The following is a 17,085-nucleotide window of genomic DNA, read 5'->3' as shown; positions in this document are numbered from 1 at the left end:
AAAGTGTTCTTAATATAATCCTATTCTACCCTCTGTAGTGTCACTGTAGTCAGTTAAATAACCTCACGAGCCTTCCTACGACTATTTCCGGCTTCCCCCTTCGACTGAGAGGATATCTCCTCAAACCTTAAATATGATACCTTTGAATGGATCTATATTTGGATCACTACTCCATACCCCACATCTCTTAATAGAGCCATCTTCCCCTCAATCTGTGCGGTATGCTAATCCGTAGATTCTGGAGCTACACCTGCAAATGTTGGTACGGTAACGTTAGCTGCCGTCTTTTTCTCTATCTCGTATATTACCAAGTCGATTGGGCTCATGTACGAGATATCTTCGTTGCTGCTCAACCCAATTCCAACAATCTGTGCATTTGTTTTGCCGCCCTGGTCAAGCAAGACCATCGCCCCAGAATCGCCAGGCTCTAAGAATGGCCTTCCTTTGTGACCTACAACATGATGGCACAAACTCCATCTCCCACTCCATCCCCCACTCCATCTCTCATGGGTTGCTGTTGTATTCGTGTAAAGTTTTATCACAGAACGAACTGCGGATACCACGCCGATTGTCCAACCTGACGTCCGCCCATATTTTACGACCTTATAACTCTTTGTAGGGTCCATCTTGCAATACTCAATTGCAGGAGCACCAGTCTGCAATCTCACTCCATTTTCGACGGGGGTGCGAACAGAATTTATGTAAATTCGTGCCTTATCTAATTGAACTAGGCACCAGTCGAGCGCCCAGGGCAAGTTTTCGTGGAAAGATTCAGGGCCAAACAAGTGCTGGTATCGTTGATTGAATTTCTCATTTGGCGCTGTTGTTAACTGTGAAGTAAAGACATGGCCCAGTTTTCTGTCAAAGTTCGCCACTGTATTTTGGTCGCCTTGGGTCCTAGAAACTTGGTTCCGCAACAGCTCCAAGGCTCGCATTTTGCTGGGATTGTATTGTGTAGTTTCCACATGATCTCCAATAATCTGGAGAGTGGAATTGACGGAATTTTCCAGCATTCGTTCGGTCTTCTCGTGATCTATATCGGCAGGGCTAACAACTGGCGATTCTCCTGGCAAGCTGTGGTCAAGGTCTCCGCACAAGACATGGTGGTTAGTAAGTCCGAAGAGACCTAGGGCCTCTCCATCTCTCTCTAATTCCATAAATCCGCCTAAGGTCCCTGCACCCGTTTGGCCCTGGCTGCCGCATGATTGTCCCATAGACACAATAGGGTAGTCCATAACAGAAACAGCTTTGGCAGTACTGTCTTCGTTGCAAATTGGGTGAACTGGATCTGCAAAGCGGAGCTCCAGAGCGATATCGACTGGAATTATGCGGCGTAGCATAGGGAGCTTGGTGTTCCACCATGAAGGGTCGTTTGCATCCCTTGCGCTAATAAGGACGGTGGGCTGTTTCTCTTCTCCACGCCTCACTAGGTCCAGAGATACCCAGTCACGATCAGGCTCAATCTCGTTCACGAGCGTAGGGAATAACGAATTCCATATTAGAATCAGGTAGTCCTCTGAAAGTATAGGGAATGTGGGGAATCCAACGTATGCATCATAGCGAATAATCTCAACCGCTACCTCTGCATTCTCTTGCTCAAAGAGAGACTTGATAGCCATGACTGCTTCAATCCTAGTGTCTTCCCTGTCGGACTCCACGGAGCATGCGATACGCATAGTAGGTCTCTGCCTATTGCGTGAGACGCCTTTATTAAGACGGTAACAAAGGCCTATTGTTCGTTCATGTAGACGGCATTCGTCCAATATACGGAAGATCGTAGTCATTATGAGATCTGGATGGTGGAAATGATGACGCATGACCGCGGGTGTCTCTTGGACTGGAAGGACGGGAAGAATTGGCCATCCTGTGCGATACGGCACGCGTGTGTCGATATTGTGAGTGCGTTTAGAGGAGACTTGTGACGGCGGCATATTGAGTGGCGTAAGGATGCAGGTAGTTACGAAGTAAAGGCGAGTGAAAGTGTTGTGTAGGCGAGTGAAAGTCTTTTGTAGGCGAGTGAAAGTCTTTTGTAGGCGAGTGAAAGTCTTTTGTAGGCGAGTGAAAGTGTTGGGTAAGTGAGTGAAAGTGTTGGGTCATTTTTGTGCGGCACTGCCAAAAGTAGATATTGTTTTCTCTGGAATGGGCAGGCACGACAGGCTAACAGACACCACGATCTGGTCTTCATGATTCTTCCTTCTTCCGTACCTGACATAGTCATTCAACCAAGAGGAAATTCCAATTAGTTGACAGTGGAATGGCTTCGCTAATGTACAGCTGTGGAGATGAAATACTACAGAGGGTTGGCACGTCGGGCTGGCCCCTCACTAGCATTTCATGCCTACAACAGTGCGTTAGCCAGATTTTATCGCAAGGAGTTAAGACTGGTTATTGGCTACAATACACTATTGATTTCGGTGCTGGTATCGTTCATTTAAGTTCTCATTTGACGTTGTTGTCAACTGTGAATTAAAGACATGTCCTCAGTCGACAGTGGAAGGGCTTCGTTAATGTACAGTTGTGGGTACAAACTACGAGCAGCGGGCCATCCCGATATGCCCTCCCTCTGTAGGAGTGGACTATTACAGGTAACTTCGGCGTCTGTATGGCTCGGTAATTCAATTATACGGCACTGGTTTCGCAAGAATTCCATATAAGTGACTACAAGCATAATTGAGAAATAATAGAGGCTCATTTGTTGAGAAAACTGCTCGGTTTCGCGGACTAGGCAGAAAGAAACCAATGTAAAATACGATATGGAATGAACAGACTACCGGTAATACTTCTAGAAGGATCTACCTATTTTTCTTTGTTATACGGAGGCCTGAGCATGGGACAGCGGAAGTATTGACTTTCTTGAGAGTAGTCCTGCAGTACTTCGTATGCAGTTTCTCACTCAACAATCGAAGAGGCCACGAAGCAATTGAGCAAATTGACAAGTACACACTGCTGATCTCAACCCAGCGTGCGGAAGTGTTTCTTTCATCATCTGTTGGAACCCGTCTAGGCTTTGAGCAAGGGCGAAAAGGGTAGGAGACCACACCGCTGATAGGATGGTCGTGTTACACAGAAGCAGGATGCAAACATACCTTTTCGTCGCATATGCACCAGAACGCTATCTTTTACTGTTGCCTAATTTGCGTTTGTTTATGGCCTGCACAGCATTTGAGGACATGGAAGGCACTCTTGACCACCTAAAATCTTGGTACCTGTAGCTCTTCCCCAAACAACTGCTTCAACTCAATTCGGACACTGTCTTCACCACAATCATCATGAGCGAATCAAGATCCTCGGAGATCAATGGCCATTCCAAAGCAGCGGACATGCCAGGCGCTTCTCTTCAATCAAGTGAGACGAGAGGTCTCCTTGATGTCGTTGACAATCTTCGATCCCAAGGAATTAGCCGCTACATTGACTTGCCCGAAATCATTGTCTGCGGAGAACAGTCCTCAGGCAAAAGTTCAGTCCTGGAGGCGATATCTGGCGTGACCTTTCCGAGCAAAGACAACCTCTGTACTAGATTCGCCACTGAACTGGTGCTTCGAAAGGGTGAGGCCACCGATGTGAAGATCCGCATCGTTCCAGGATCTACCGAGGAGAGATCAGAGTCCGAGAAGGAGAGACTCCTTCAGTACAATGTCTCCAGCAAGCTCAACGATCTCAATCTCGAAGAGATTATCGAGTCGGCAAAAGAGCTCATGGGCATCAACGATTCTGGGAAGGTCTTCAGTTCGGACATACTGAGGCTGGAGGTTTCCGGCCCTGATCAGCCTCACCTTACTCTCGTCGACCTTCCTGGTTTGTTCCAAGCTGGGAGCAGATCGCAGACAGATGCAGATAGTGACAGCGTGAAATCGCTGGTGCTGTCATATATGCAACGCCCGAGAAGCATCATTCTTGCCGTCGTATCGGCAAAGAACGACTTCAATAACCAATCGATCACCCGATATGCGCGAGAGATCGACCCAAAAGGCATGCGCACACTTGGTCTCATCACCAAGCCTGATACCCTTGACGAAGGATCCGACAGTGAGCGATTCTACATCGAATTGGCCCAGAACAAGGAGGTCAACTTCAGACTTGGTTGGCACGTCCTTCGTAACAGAGACTACAACACAAGAAACTGTTCCCTACAGGAGAGGAATAGACTCGAAGAGCAATTCTTCTCCAAGGGCGTTTGGGCAACCCTTCTCTCCACGCAAGTTGGTGTACACAGCCTGAAACCGAGGCTCAGCAAGATCCTCAAGGAGCAGATTGTTGCACAGTTACCTGCCGTTATTGCTCAAATCCAAGATGGCCTTCAAGACTGCTCTCGAAGATTGGAGATACTTGGCGAATCAAGGAGCAGCATTGCCGAACAAAGACGATATCTCCTCCGGGTTAGTCAACAATTCACCAACTTGATCAAGGATGCCTGCGATGGCCGATATTCGAATTCGTTCTTCGGAGATGCAGCCACAGAAGAGGGCCATCAGAGGCGCTTGAGAGCTGCCATACAGAACACCTTGATGGACTACGCAGAAAAGATGCGAACCCGGGGAAGTACATATGTGATCGTTGACGACGACCAAGAGGAAAGGGAAAGAATGATCTCGAGAAAGGACTATGTTGCAAAGGTCAACAAACTTCTCCAACGAAGTAGAGGTCGCGAGCTTCCAGGAACCTTTGATCCTCTCGTCATCGGCGAATTGTTCCGCGAACAGCGGCAGTCCTGGGAGGAATTGACAACATTCTACGTCGACAAAGTAATCCAGAGCGTTCACAATGTGATTCGTGCGGTTCTGCTGCATGTCTCAGATATGTCTACTATGAATGGATTACTGGAGTACTTCATCTTCCCACGGCTAGAGGAACTCATTGCGGATCTGAAAGAGAAGGTTGGCGAGGTCTTGAGGCCGTATGACGTCGGGCATCCGATTACATACAACCACTATCTAACAGAAAATGTCCAGAAGGCACAACATGGACGCCGCACTAAGGAGATCAAAAGATCACTGCAGGAATTCCTTGGGGCTCACCCCACTGACGAAGGGGACGTTACAGCCAACCTGAATATCGCAAACTTGACCCAACTCATGGTATCCAAGACAGAAGCAGATATGAACAATTATGCTAGTTCGACAGCAACGGATTTCATGGAAGCTTACTATAAGGTGAGAATGGTTGACTTTGTAGATGCTTTTATGCGAGCTAATCACTGAAACAATACAGGTTGCACTGAAAAAGGCTGTCGATAATATCAGCATTCTTGCCATCGAGGCGCGCCTCATCGAAAAATTGCCGACTCTACTCAATCCTGAGACCGTACTTGAGATAGGTGATGAAACTGTGGTTGGGCTAGCTGCCGAAGATGAGGAGTCCATGACGGAGAGAAGGCGCTGCGTCGAAAAGAAGGGGATTTTGGAAGAAGGACTGAAGATGCTGAAGAGCCAGCAACATCATTTCGTGAATTATGAACGAACGATACCCAGTAAAGCACCTTGTGTTTCCAATGGAAACCCTTCAGAAAGTCCCCCTGAAGAGCTGCCCGTGGATGTTCCTATGGAAGAGCCGGCGGAGCCTGACTATGAGGGCGGTCCACTCGCCGAGGTGGATGAGGCACCCGACGAGGAGAAGGATCCGCCCGCCGTGGACAACTGGCTCCACTTCCAAAATGTGCCGAGTGCCGAGCCTATTCACCGATCTAAGAAATCCAAGAAGGGACGATGAGATTCCTGACGGAGGCGTGAGTTTATGTCGCTGGAAGAATATTATCTTTCATTCAACATCTTTGTGTGATGTGAAACTAGGCGGACTGGAATAATTGTGCAAGATGTAGATGACGAGACCATATCTAGGCCTAGAATTAAATATAGAGGTTCATGGCAGTAACTTGGGAAATTCAACGATATCTTGTTCTGTGTTCTTCTTTCTGTGTTTGGATATCAATCGATTGTACCCTCGTATGTTCTCGAACATTAGCCCAAACCATGCCCTTGTTACACTGTCCATGCTGCGCTGTCTGATGTTATGTGCAATGTTATCTTGGAATTCAAATAAAGAGCATCTGCAGTTATCAAGACTGTCTCATTCTGTTCCTCATTGCCTTATCAATGTCCAGATGAACTCCGACGACAAACGCGAGCGAGCGTACGGCATTTTCACCAGCACAATCACCATTCCATCACTTTTGCTTCTAGTTCTAGTTCTTTATAACTTTTTTGATTGCTATTTTGACTAATGGAATGTATAATCATCATCAACCTGCTGTAATTTTCGGTCATCCAAAAACGTCGAATGCACCATTCAATATGCACACTTCGCCACCCGAAACTCCTATGATAAAGAACCCACGACCGCCCTCATGACCAACCTCAGCTTAAAATACAATCCCCACAATTACTCCTCAGTCTCAAGCACAACCTTAATGACCAAATTGCCCTTATCATCCTTCGTCTTCCCCGCCATCTCAAACGCCTCGACAGCGGCATCAAGCCCCTTGTACCTGTGCGTCACGAGCTTCGAGAAGTCAGGGTAATCGGGTCCAGTCTTCGACACGACCTCCACACCAGTAGGGTAGGTATTCGCATATCGGAACACACCCAAGATATCGACCTCACGCAGCGCCGCCGCAGAAATAGGCAGCGTCTGGATCGGCGTACCCATACCGATCAACAGCACCTTACCACCCGGCCTGGTCGCATAAATCGACGCCTGAACGCACGACGGCACGCCCGTGCACTCAAACACCGCATCGACCTCACCGACCAGCTCCCCAGCGCCAGTTCCCTTCTCGACCTTGGCAATGGCAGCCGCCGTCTCCTTCGCGATCTCAAGGTTCTCCTCGATGGAGGCGCCGCGCTTCAGCGGCACAGTGAACGCCTTGTGCGCGAACTTGTTCTCGACGGCGAAGTTGACGCGGCCGGCGTCGATGTCGGCGATGACGACGGTGGAGGCACCCGAGATCTTGGCCATGGCGGCGACGAGGAGGCCGACGGCGCCGGCGCCGAAGACGAGGACCGTGGAGCCTGGGGTGAGGTTTGCGCGCTTGAGGGCCTGGATGGCGACGCCGAGGGGCTCGAGAATCGCGCCTAGGTCGAGGGATACGTTCTCTGGGAGTCTGTAGGGTCACTTTGTTAGCCGCTTGATTGTAGAATGAAAGAGGAGAAGAGAGAGGGGGGATACGTACTTATGACACCAAGCAGCGGGATGGTTAATCCTCTCCTGCAGCGTTCCCTGGGCGTGAGGAAACGCCTTCGCACTGCTCCTGAACTTCATCTGCTTGCAGATGTTGTACCTCCCCTCCTTGCAGCGATCGCAGCTCTCGCAGGGCAAACCGACCTCGAGCGCGACCTTGTCGCCGACTGAGAAGCCCGTGACGTCGGAGCCCACGGCGACGACGACGCCCGCGGACTCGTGGCCCAGGGACATGGGCTCCTGGACGAGGATGTCGCCATTGCGGTAGTGGCGGTAGTAGTGGAGGTCGGAGCCGCAGAGGCCGGTGCTGCGGATGGAGATTTGGAGGTCGGAGGGGCCCGGGGCGGTGATTGTGCGTTCTTCCTGTGAGATGTTAGTTCTGGGTTTCTCGTGCAAAGGGGGATGTGGACGTTGAGGATTGCAGTGTTCAGGACGTACGATTCTAAGGTCGCCGGCGCCGTGGAGGACGGAGGCGCGGATGTGGGATTGACACATGATTGCTTTTGGTTGTGGTATCTAGTATGCAAAGAACGGGAACAGGAAAGGAGGATAATAGAAGAGAGACCAATGTGAGTGTTCAATTGATTTGAATTGAGGAGGAATGGTGTGAGTATATTGAGGGGAATGATGATATAGTCTAAGTCATACAAGAAGGACTTAGAGTTTTAACAACAGTCAGTATCGGGATAAGAATCCGACCTAAATCACAAGAGAAGAAAAGAAAGAGAGAGCCCCTCCAAGAACGACAACAAAACCCGCAACAACAATAACGTCGGCAATTCAAAACAGCTCGTCGAACTAGGAAGCTCTCTTTTGTCTTTATCCGTTAGTTGGTTATTGTGGTCGTTGGTCGTTGGTCGTTGGTCGTCGGCGTTTGAAAAATTGCGGGACAAAACATCGAACCCCCCACCAACTCCACCACAAGACGAAGTCAGTCATTGGGAAAAGTCATACGCCACTTGGACTACGACTGCATCTAGTTGGCGTAGTTGAAGCCATTAGTTGCAATGAGTTAGCCACTGTGAAACTTACTCTATCCGTACTAGACGAGTCGTGTTCCGAACGTCTTCCGAGTCAGGAGGAATTAGCCATTCCTGGGGTTGGGGAGGGATGCCGGGAGGGGTTCAAACGACGTAATTTCTTGGTTTTCCATTTCCATTTCCATTTCAAACGCCGACGGACGAGGCATTTCTCCATCTCAATTGCACCCCGCCCTTCCTTTGTATCCAGTCAGTAGTCCATTATTCGTTCTACTTGCTACGAGTTAGTACCGATTTCGCTCACCTGGGAGGAGCTCTCACATACTCTTAAAAACTTCCCTCTACCGTCGTCTTGTCTTGTAGATTATCAATTCCCATCTCCAATTGACTTACCTCTCCCCCTCTTCATATTGTCAATCTCTCTATATTCCCTTTCAATTGATTGATTGTGGATACACCTAGCTTTATAAATACAACTATTCCGAATATCCTATCGGAATTGCTCTACATTGTCACCTCATCGGCTTGACAATTCCTGCTCTCTCCCATCCGTAATTCCGAACAAACGCAATCATGCCATCCGTTCAAGAATTGTTCAGCCTGTCTGGCCAGACAGCTCTCGTCACAGGCGGAACGCGAGGAATCGGCCAGGCCATGGCCCTCGCCCTCGCTGAAGCCGGTGCAGACATCCTCCTCGTCCAGGTACGTACCTCTCACAACTCCCCTACTACCCGCAACCCCAACATCACGAGAATCCCAACTAATCTCGCCCCCAGCGCGACACCAGCAACCAAACCACAAAACAGCAAATCGAAGCCCTGGGCCGCAAAGCCACAATCTACACAGCCGACCTCTCCTCCACCACCTCCGTCGCCTCGCTCGTGCCCGCCATCCTCGCCGACGGCCACCGCATCCACATCCTCCTCAACTGCGGCGGCATCCAGCGTCGCCACCCCTCCCACCAATTCCCCGACTCCGACTGGCAGGCCGTCCTCCAAGTCAACCTCACCTCCGTCTTCACTCTCTGCCGCGACGTCGGCGCGCACATGCTCGAGCAGCCCGCCGACCTCCCGCTCTCCCGCCGCGGCGCAATCATAAACGTCGCGTCGCTGCTGTCCTTCCAGGGCGGGATCACGGTGCCCGCGTACGCGGCGTCCAAGGGGGGTGTCGCGCAGTTGACGAAGGCGCTGTCGAATGAGTGGTCCGCGAAGGGGGTGACCGTCAATGCGATTGCGCCTGGCTACATTGCGACGGAGATGAACACGGCGCTGATGAATGATGAGGCGAGGGCGACGGGGATCTTGGCGAGGATTCCAGCGGGGAGGTGGGGGAGCCCGGACGATTTCAAGGGCGCGGTCGTGTATTTGGGGAGTGCGGCGAGTGCGTATGTTAGTGGGGAGATTGTGGTTGTTGATGGGGGGTGGATGGGTAGGTAGATTGGTGTAGATGGAGAGAGGGGGAGAGAGGGGGAGAGATAGATTAGAGATTTAGAATAGATATACAAATGTTTATGGTTTCTTAACACTTTAAGTTTTGATATTTTTGCTACGGTTTGAAGGGAGAACGTGGCCCATTTAAGACTTTGAAAAGGTTAATTGAGTTGAACTGAGCTAAGATTGATCATGATCATGATCAAAATAGAATGAGGAATAATGATCAAGTAGAAAAATATCAGCAAGTACCTAGGTAGTTAAGTAATTAAATAGAATAGTAGCAACAACATTGGCGAGACAATCGTCACATTTATTAAGATTCACATCACATGGCGAGAGCATCAGAGAGTTCGTCCGTTGTGTTTTTGTGGTTCATGTTTAGTTGTATTCATTTTTTCTCCTCCTATCTATTCCAATCATATACTCAAAAATTCTTTCTACAATTGGTGAAAGGCGAAGTGGGGTATACACCATCATAAAAACATTCCATCCCAACAAATCATTACCTTCTCTTCTATTTTTAAACGTAATTTGACACTTAACCGCTGAGGTCGATGCCATCGGGCTTGTCTGGGAATCCAGCATTGACGCCAAAGGGAGGGTACACGAAGCGGGTGACACCGTTGGCAGAGAGACCCTTGAGCTTCTGGAGGTCCTCAGAGTCGAGGGTGATGAGCTTGCGGTTCTCGTCGATGCGAGCCGGGGTGACGGACTTGGCGAGGACGGAAGAGTTGCGTGCGACTGTTTTGTTTTGTTAGTGGTGTTCAATATTATAACTATCACGTGGGATGTTAAGGAACTTACGATGGTAGCTGAGGAGGACGGTTCCGGCGCCGACGCTGTGCTTCTTCGCGACCTCGAGGACGGTCTCGTCCTTGAAGAGCGGCGATCCCGTGCTGCCGAGCGGGCTGTACGCGGTGATGTGGATGCCCTTCTCGTTGCAGAAGTCGACGACCTCCTGCTGGGGGAGGAGAGGGTGGTTCTCGATCTGGTTGGCGGCGGGCACGATGGTGGCCTGCGCGAGGAGCTTCTCGAGGTACTTGACAGAGTAGTTGGCGACACCGATGGCCTTGACCTTGTCGGGGTTCTTCTTGATCAGCGCCTCGAGACCCTTCCAGGTGTCGATGTGGGTTATGCTGAGATCGATGTCACGGGAGCCGTCCTCGTGCTTGGGGAAGAGAGGGTGGTTTCCTGGGGAGGGATGTTAGAGGAACGGTTCGAATCCAATTTCAAGCGAGATGGAAATGAATGCATCTTGTATAAGGCACAAAACTTACCCTTGGGGTTCATGGGGACGGGCCAGTGCATAAGGTAGAGGTCGACATAGTCCAACTTGAGCAAGTCTAAGCTCTTCTGGAGACCCTCCTCGGCCCTGGTGTGGAATGTGCACCAGAGCTTGCTGGTAATGAAAAGGTCCTCGCGCTTGACGATGCCCCTCTTGATGACGTCCTGGATGGCCTCACCGACCTCGTCCTCATTCTGGTAGCAGTAGGCGCAGTCAATGTGCCTGTAGCCAGCCTCAATGGCGTGAATGACGGAGGCCTTGACCTCTCCGGGGGCGGACTGCCATGTTCCCAGGCCGAGGGCGGGGATGGTGGCGCCGGTGTTGAGCTTGAGGGGAGTGTTCATGGTGGGCTGGGGATCGAGGATATGTTTTGGAGTATGTGCAAGCATAAACTTAGAGAGAGAAGGATTCATGGCGGGGACGGAGGGGGTAGGTATATGTAGTGTTTTGGTGGTGGAGGTGTTAGTAGAAGCAGTAGTGGGGGTGGGACCTTGATGGAGCTTGTTGCGTCAATTATTGGCATGGCAATGGAAAAAAAAAACAGAGAGAGTAGGGCAGGTTAGTCGGTTGGCTGGTTGATTGATTGAATTGATTGATTGATCGGATTTGATTGATCTGCTCGGTTGGCTGGTTCAACTAAGAGATGTAGTTCCGAAGCTCTTTTCCACCGTCTAGTACGGAGTAATAGTTACTCTAGTGAACGAGGTCATAGTGCCAAGAGAAGAGATGAGAGGGCAAGTCCAACCAGCCAATGAGAGGATTTCCGGGGTGAATGGAATGGTTAAAGGCGGCAATTGATGCAATTAATTCTTCCGACGTCCGGCCCATCATTGTCATCTCAGGAGGTTACTAGTCCTCTACTATGCCTACTATGCCTTCAACTCGATGCCCCGCCGGGTTTGTTTAGACCGAGAGACTTTTGTTAGGCTTTTCCGGGGCCCCAATCCCCCTCAGCCTCTCCCCTCTCTACCTCTCTACATAACCATGACCATACCTCGTAACTTGTAGGTAGGCCAGGCCAGCTGCAGACTGTGTGTGTGTGGTCCAGTACAGTATCCTCGCTGTGTAAATCCGCCATCCTTTTTCCGTCCTCCGGAACCTCTCCGGTAGATACCCCGTGATACGGAAAGGGAGCCTCAACAAGTCGTCGCCCTCATGTACATCTGAATCCATTGTGCTCGACACCCAAATCAAATACACCGCACGACCTCTGCATCATCATCATTGCCATGACGACAAGTGTGTATGGAGGGGCAACTCAAACGCCGATAATTCCAGTCTGGGGTCACCAAACTCCACAATAATGGATGCATCCCAACATCTCCAGTCAAGTTGTCGGCGTTTGCGATGAGAAGCGTGTGTATGGGCGTTTGTGTAATCGTTTCGTGCCACATTGGTCGAATGCACCCATAGCACGCCCCTTTATGAATTTTTAAATTTCCTATTGTGAGCTTCGAATGCTCTCGTGGACGTGACTGAGCGCCGCATAGCTACCGACTGGTGAGACCCCAGCAAAAGCAAACCCTTCTAGGTCCCAACCCCTCCGAGTAAGGAAATTCAAGCCTACGATGAAGTAATCGGTCCCGCCTGGACCGAGATAGACACGTGCAACGGTGCAAGCCTTTGGATTAGCGTCATCATGCATTACTTTTTGCTTGTCTCGATCAACTGGAGGGGCCATCTCTCCCAATTCCCTGCCAAGTGATCAACCAGCGGCGAGAATTTCCCCCTTCGGCCAGAATAGGAACTTATGCCCACGCGCAACAACATCCGTCCTATTATTCCTACGCCAACATCCACCAAAACACTGCAAAGTCCCTGAATTAGATCCCATGGGTCCAGATCTAACCCTCTAGTGTCCAACCAGCGTCGTCCTATTGTTGCACCTAATGCATCATTTGACAACCTTCCAGAACCCCAGATTCTTCCTCGCCACGGCCACAGATCTGCCTGCGGGGGAAATTGCCTTGATTCATCCCTCAGCAGTAACCTGATCTCATAAACGTGGAGCCTTCGGGGAATAAGTGGGACAATGCTGGAGAGAACTCTACACATTCGCCAAAAATGGCAAGCTGGACTCGTGTCGGTCTTCAAGGAATTGAAGACCTTTCACGGCAACGTGGGGATGGCGTAGAAGAATAAGTACAGCCTCTGATCGCTCCTGTATTGATCATCCTCATCATCAAACACTCCTCTATCTCTCACACAAACACTCCCATCTCTTCATTCATATAAGACTTGGGAATTCAGCCATCTTGCGATTCACCAACCGCAACTTCAACCCCTCACTTTCTTCTTGAGATACCCCATTTTTCGCACATTTTCACAATCTATCACAATGGCACCAAGCGCAGTCTTCGAGCAGCCCAACGTGGCCGAGCCCTTCAACAAGCGTGACGGTCTCGCCCTCGAGGCTACCTCCGATGCCATCGATGATGTCAACGTCCTCAAGGCCGCTATGAAGGTCAAGAACGGCACTGCCACCCAGGAAGAGAAGGACATCTACGAGAAGTCTGAGTTCGACTCCGAGAAGGACAAGACCCAGTTCCGCCAGTACGAGGAGGCCTGCGACCGCGTCAAGAACTTCTACCGCGAGCAGCACGAGAAGCAGACCGTCGGCTACAACCTCAAGGCCCGCAATGCCTTCTACAGCAAGACCCGCGCCGAGATGACCGTCTGGGAGGCCATGGAGAAGCTCAACACCCTCATCGACGAGTCCGACCCCGACACCTCCCTCTCCCAGATCGAGCACTTGCTCCAGTCCGCCGAGGCCATCCGACGAGACGGCAAGCCCCGCTGGATGCAGCTTACCGGCTTGATCCACGATCTTGGCAAGCTCCTCTTCTTCTTCGACGCCCAGGGCCAGTGGGACGTCGTCGGTGACACCTTCCCCGTCGGCTGCGCCTTCGACAAGCGCATCATCTACCCCGACACATTCGAGGGCAACCCCGACTACAACGATGAGATCTACTCCACCGAGTACGGTATCTACACTCCCGGCTGCGGCCTCGACAACGTCATGCTCAGCTGGGGCCACGACGAGTACCTCTATCACATCATGAAGGCTCAGAGCACCATCCCTGACGAGGGTCTTGCCATGATCCGCTACCACAGCTTCTACCCATGGCACAACCAGGGTGCTTACAGGTGGATGATGAACGAGAAGGACCACAAGATGTTGGAGGCCGTCAAGGCATTCAACCCCTACGACTTGTACAGCAAGAGCGACGATGTCCCCAAGGTCGAGGACCTCAAGGTATGTTCTATCCCTTCATTCTGGCCATGCCGAACAAATGCTAATCAGATCTACAGGAGTACTACAAGGGCGTCATTGATGAGTTCATCGGCTGGGACAAGAAGATCAAGTGGTGATCAATCATAGACATGGTGTTTTGAGGTGATTCCGGCCAGACATTCACTTGTCACACTGGATGATGATTGCATTTGTTTCCAAGCGTTCCATTATATAAAGACTATTTGATTGATACAAAAAAAGAAAAGGCTAAAAGGAAGCCTATATTTTCGGAAGATCTATATGAAAGACTTCCACAATTCTTCATAGCGTCAGCTTCTTGTCACTTGTGATTTCTTCTATAGTCACCCTATTTCGATCGAACTATGTGATGCAACGAATCCCGAAGATCTTCGACTAGATCCCTAATCCCGCTCGCAAGGCTGAAAAATGCTAAACCCAATCCGGCCACATCGAGCGGATTTCGGAATCCCAATCCCGTAATCCCGTCCTCCCCTACGATGACCACAGGAAAGCTCACTCCAAACAAATCTCACGGCAGCAAAGATGCATCATTCAAGCCGGCAGGACTTTGACAATAATGGAGACCATGGTAGATTCGGCAGAAAGTAGCACAGGCACCGCTGCGCCGTACGGACAAGCCTGTTCGAATTGCGCGAAGGCGAAGTGTAGGTGCGTCTTGCAGGAAAGTGGAACCGCGTGTGTAAGGTATGTTTTGATCTAAGGAATTAGACTCGAGCTCCGGGGGAACATGTACATATATATGATCTCACGTGTGTGGTTGAGTTCCTCTAGCTTGAGATCGTATCCTCTTTTATCGTCTATCAAAGTCCATTCTTGATTTGCTAATTAGCGAGCAGGTGCCAACGTCTGAAGAAAGACTGTACACCGGCGACACAATCCCGAAAGCGCACCGCTAGAAGGAAATCGCCAGCCACCAGGACGCAGCTCGAGGATAAGCTAGACAGCCTTGTAACATTGCTGAGTGCCCAGCATGCATCTTCCTCCGCGCAGCCCACAGGAGCCCAACCGCCGCCGAGACATGAATCAACATCATCACATAGAGGAATATGTTCTCGTCAAGATCTCCTCCCGACACCTAGTACTACAGGATCTCGATCTGACTATCAAGCATCGCCCTCAAGTGCCATCATAATTGAGCAAGCCGACCATGACGATGTCCGAGACAACAAAATATTGGACCACTTCTGCTCCAACCATCTCAAGCAATTCCCATTCATATTCATTCCAACACCTTCGACTGCCGCGGATATACGACGAGATCGCCCGTTTCTCTGGATGAACATCGAGGCGATTTGCTCTGGCTCTATTGAACAGCAAAATGAGCGTGGACTCCAGATCCGAGAGAAGCTAGGGTCCATGACCATTGTTCACGGCGAACGAACTCTCGATATGCTTCAGGGCCTCTTGGCTCATATGGCATGGTAAGCACCCTTATTCCGACTGTCTTTTCATCCCGCTCACAGAATGCAGGCTACATTACTTCTCGAAGGGCCAAAGCCCTTTCCTTGGTATGCTGTCTGGAATGGCCCAGTCACTCGTGAGGGATCTTCGACTTGATGAGCCGAGAAGCGGTGGTCATCGTGCTGGCGTTTTCAATTCCCCGGGGCCTTCGTTATATCACCTTTCGCCTGCCGATCCAGGCTGTGGAACTCATGAGAAGCGGCGGGCTCTTCTCGCTTGTTACGCTATATCTTCGACGTATGTATCACATCGGTATCTATCAGGCATTGTATGTCTTGCTAATCAGGTCAGTGCCGCGCATTCAATGCAGTTCGATTATATGCGATGGAGTGCGCCCATGGAAGAAGCTGCTACCAGTCTTAGCACTGACCCTCAATGTCCCGGAGACGAAGTCATCGCCGCGTTTGCTAGGATTTGCTTCATTTCCAATGAGGCTTTGAAGGCCATGTCACAGGCTTCTCAAGATCCATCGACCATGTTTCTGCAGATCAGACCATTGCGCGCAGCAATGGAAAGGGTCAAAAAGTCGCTTTCACCCACCACCCTATCCAACCGTAAGTCTCCATCCCCACAACTCTCTTGATTCAGAGTTCTCACCTCTCCAGCATTCGTCCAATCCTACATCCACAACACCGAAATCCTCATCCACGAATCCGTCCTCTCCCAACGGCCCCCCTCACCAACCTCCCTCCACCCCAACCACCGCCGCTACGAGTACCTCCACGCCAGCCTCAGCGCCAGCAAATCCTGCATCGAAAACTACCTCACCTTCCAGACGTCGCAGCACGCCTCCATGACCTTCTTCATCATGCTGCAATGCCTGCACGCGCTGCAGGTCCTCTACCGACTCACCACGCTCAACGACCCGGAATGGGACAACGCCGTCGTGCGCCAGTCCGCAGACGTCCTGTCGTACTTCGAGCGCATGATCGTCATCCTCGGCGACGTGCACGCGTACAGTGCGTCCGACAGGCCGCCGGGCGAGGAGAGCGTGTGGTCGAAGGGGGCGGAGAGGTTCAGGGCGTCGTTGCCGGCGTGGACGGTCGGGATCAGTAAGGCGGAGGAGTGGTTTGCGAGACAGCAGCAGTCGCAGCAGTCGCAGCAGCAGGCGGGTGGGACGACGGGTGAAGAGACGTTGATGGAGGTGGGCGATGGGTCGTTGGATGCTTTTATGGCGGGGTTGTCCGACGATGCGTGGTTTGCGGATTTGTTTACGCCGGTTTGGAATTATTCCTGAGTTGTCGATTGAAATTTTTTCTAGCTACAAAGACACATAGTTAGTTGGCTATGTTGGAGTTGGAATGGGTTGAAATGCATCATACCCGACGATGCTGTCAATACCGCAATCGAGCACACTGGGAATTAGAGACAAGCATAATAACCAACATAACTAACATAATAGACAATTGTACCAAACTACTATTCTCCAACACATTAGCACAACATTAGGTACATTCCCGTACCCACCAAGCCCGA

General features: G+C 50.7%; 8 protein-coding genes across 8 annotated transcripts; 4 read left to right on the top strand and 4 right to left on the bottom strand.

Annotated features, from left to right (window-relative positions):
* Positions 1 to 224: 224 nt before the first annotated feature.
* BU24DRAFT_477883 (uncharacterized protein) lies at positions 225 to 1,986 on the bottom strand (the record flags this gene model as incomplete). The annotated part of the gene is made up of 1 exon (XM_033533012.1): positions 225 to 1,986. The coding sequence occupies exon 1, from the start codon at positions 1,929 to 1,931 to the stop codon at positions 225 to 227; it is 1,707 nt and encodes a 568-aa protein (XP_033385234.1). The 5' UTR covers positions 1,932 to 1,986.
* Positions 1,987 to 3,050: 1,064 nt separating this feature from the next.
* On the top strand, positions 3,051 to 5,706 carry BU24DRAFT_440087 (uncharacterized protein; the record flags this gene model as incomplete). Its single annotated transcript, XM_033530348.1, has 3 exons — positions 3,051 to 3,138; positions 3,316 to 5,150; positions 5,209 to 5,706. 3 exons carry the CDS (start codon positions 3,051 to 3,053, stop codon positions 5,704 to 5,706), a joined length of 2,421 nt encoding a protein of 806 aa, XP_033385233.1.
* Positions 5,707 to 6,375: 669 nt separating this feature from the next.
* Positions 6,376 to 7,668, bottom strand: BU24DRAFT_440086 (sorbitol dehydrogenase-like protein; the record flags this gene model as incomplete). Its single annotated transcript, XM_033530347.1, has 3 exons — positions 6,376 to 7,096; positions 7,166 to 7,536; positions 7,612 to 7,668. The coding sequence occupies 3 exons, from the start codon at positions 7,666 to 7,668 to the stop codon at positions 6,376 to 6,378; spliced, it is 1,149 nt and encodes a 382-aa protein (XP_033385232.1).
* A 683-nt stretch (positions 7,669 to 8,351) lies between these two features.
* BU24DRAFT_490164 (NAD(P)-binding protein) lies at positions 8,352 to 9,589 on the top strand (the record flags this gene model as incomplete). The annotated part of the gene is made up of 2 exons (XM_033533694.1): positions 8,352 to 8,855; positions 8,930 to 9,589. The coding sequence occupies exons 1-2, from the start codon at positions 8,727 to 8,729 to the stop codon at positions 9,587 to 9,589; spliced, it is 789 nt and encodes a 262-aa protein (XP_033385231.1). The 5' UTR covers positions 8,352 to 8,726.
* A 370-nt stretch (positions 9,590 to 9,959) lies between these two features.
* BU24DRAFT_387723 (Aldo/keto reductase) lies at positions 9,960 to 11,535 on the bottom strand. Its single transcript, XM_033524981.1, has 3 exons — positions 10,864 to 11,535; positions 10,391 to 10,777; positions 9,960 to 10,327 (listed from the first exon to the last, which is right to left on the bottom strand). The coding sequence occupies exons 1-3, from the start codon at positions 11,282 to 11,284 to the stop codon at positions 10,125 to 10,127; spliced, it is 1,011 nt and encodes a 336-aa protein (XP_033385230.1). The 5' UTR covers positions 11,285 to 11,535; the 3' UTR covers positions 9,960 to 10,124.
* A 745-nt stretch (positions 11,536 to 12,280) lies between these two features.
* On the bottom strand, positions 12,281 to 13,068 carry BU24DRAFT_140289 (uncharacterized protein). Its single transcript, XM_033521121.1, has one exon. The coding sequence runs from the start codon at positions 12,924 to 12,926 to the stop codon at positions 12,516 to 12,518; it is 411 nt and encodes a 136-aa protein (XP_033385229.1). The 5' UTR covers positions 12,927 to 13,068; the 3' UTR covers positions 12,281 to 12,515.
* A 141-nt stretch (positions 13,069 to 13,209) lies between these two features.
* BU24DRAFT_431820 (DUF706-domain-containing protein) lies at positions 13,210 to 14,243 on the top strand (the record flags this gene model as incomplete). The annotated part of the gene is made up of 2 exons (XM_033529893.1): positions 13,210 to 14,127; positions 14,184 to 14,243. The coding sequence occupies 2 exons, from the start codon at positions 13,210 to 13,212 to the stop codon at positions 14,241 to 14,243; spliced, it is 978 nt and encodes a 325-aa protein (XP_033385228.1).
* Positions 14,244 to 14,654: 411 nt separating this feature from the next.
* On the top strand, positions 14,655 to 16,991 carry BU24DRAFT_490161 (uncharacterized protein). Its single transcript, XM_033533693.1, has 5 exons — positions 14,655 to 14,832; positions 14,985 to 15,569; positions 15,619 to 15,846; positions 15,901 to 16,163; positions 16,215 to 16,991. The coding sequence occupies exons 1-5, from the start codon at positions 14,705 to 14,707 to the stop codon at positions 16,844 to 16,846; spliced, it is 1,836 nt and encodes a 611-aa protein (XP_033385227.1). The 5' UTR covers positions 14,655 to 14,704; the 3' UTR covers positions 16,847 to 16,991.
* Positions 16,992 to 17,085: the final 94 nt, after the last annotated feature.

Source organism: Aaosphaeria arxii, assembly GCF_010015735.1.
Source record: "Aaosphaeria arxii CBS 175.79 unplaced genomic scaffold BU24scaffold_3, whole genome shotgun sequence".
NCBI lineage: Eukaryota > Fungi > Ascomycota > Dothideomycetes > Pleosporales > Aaosphaeria > Aaosphaeria arxii.
This window is presented reverse-complemented; position numbering and strand designations above follow the sequence as displayed.

Coding starts and splice junctions, on each gene's coding strand:
- BU24DRAFT_490161 (XM_033533693.1), top strand. CDS start 14,705: ATGGAGACCATGGTAGATTCGGCAGAAAGTAGCACAGGCACCGCTGCG. Junction 15,570..15,618: donor CTCTTGGCTCATATGGCATG/GTAAGCACCCTT, acceptor CACAGAATGCAG/GCTACATTACTTCTCGAAGG. Junction 15,847..15,900: donor TGTTACGCTATATCTTCGAC/GTATGTATCACA, acceptor TAATCAGGTCAG/TGCCGCGCATTCAATGCAGT.
- BU24DRAFT_140289 (XM_033521121.1), bottom strand. CDS start 12,926: ATGTGTAGAGTTCTCTCCAGCATTGTCCCACTTATTCCCCGAAGGCTC.
- BU24DRAFT_387723 (XM_033524981.1), bottom strand. CDS start 11,284: ATGAATCCTTCTCTCTCTAAGTTTATGCTTGCACATACTCCAAAACAT. Junction 10,778..10,863: donor CGTCCCCATGAACCCCAAGG/GTAAGTTTTGTG, acceptor ATCCCTCCCCAG/GAAACCACCCTCTCTTCCCC. Junction 10,328..10,390: donor CGTCCTCCTCAGCTACCATC/GTAAGTTCCTTA, acceptor AAAACAAAACAG/TCGCACGCAACTCTTCCGTC.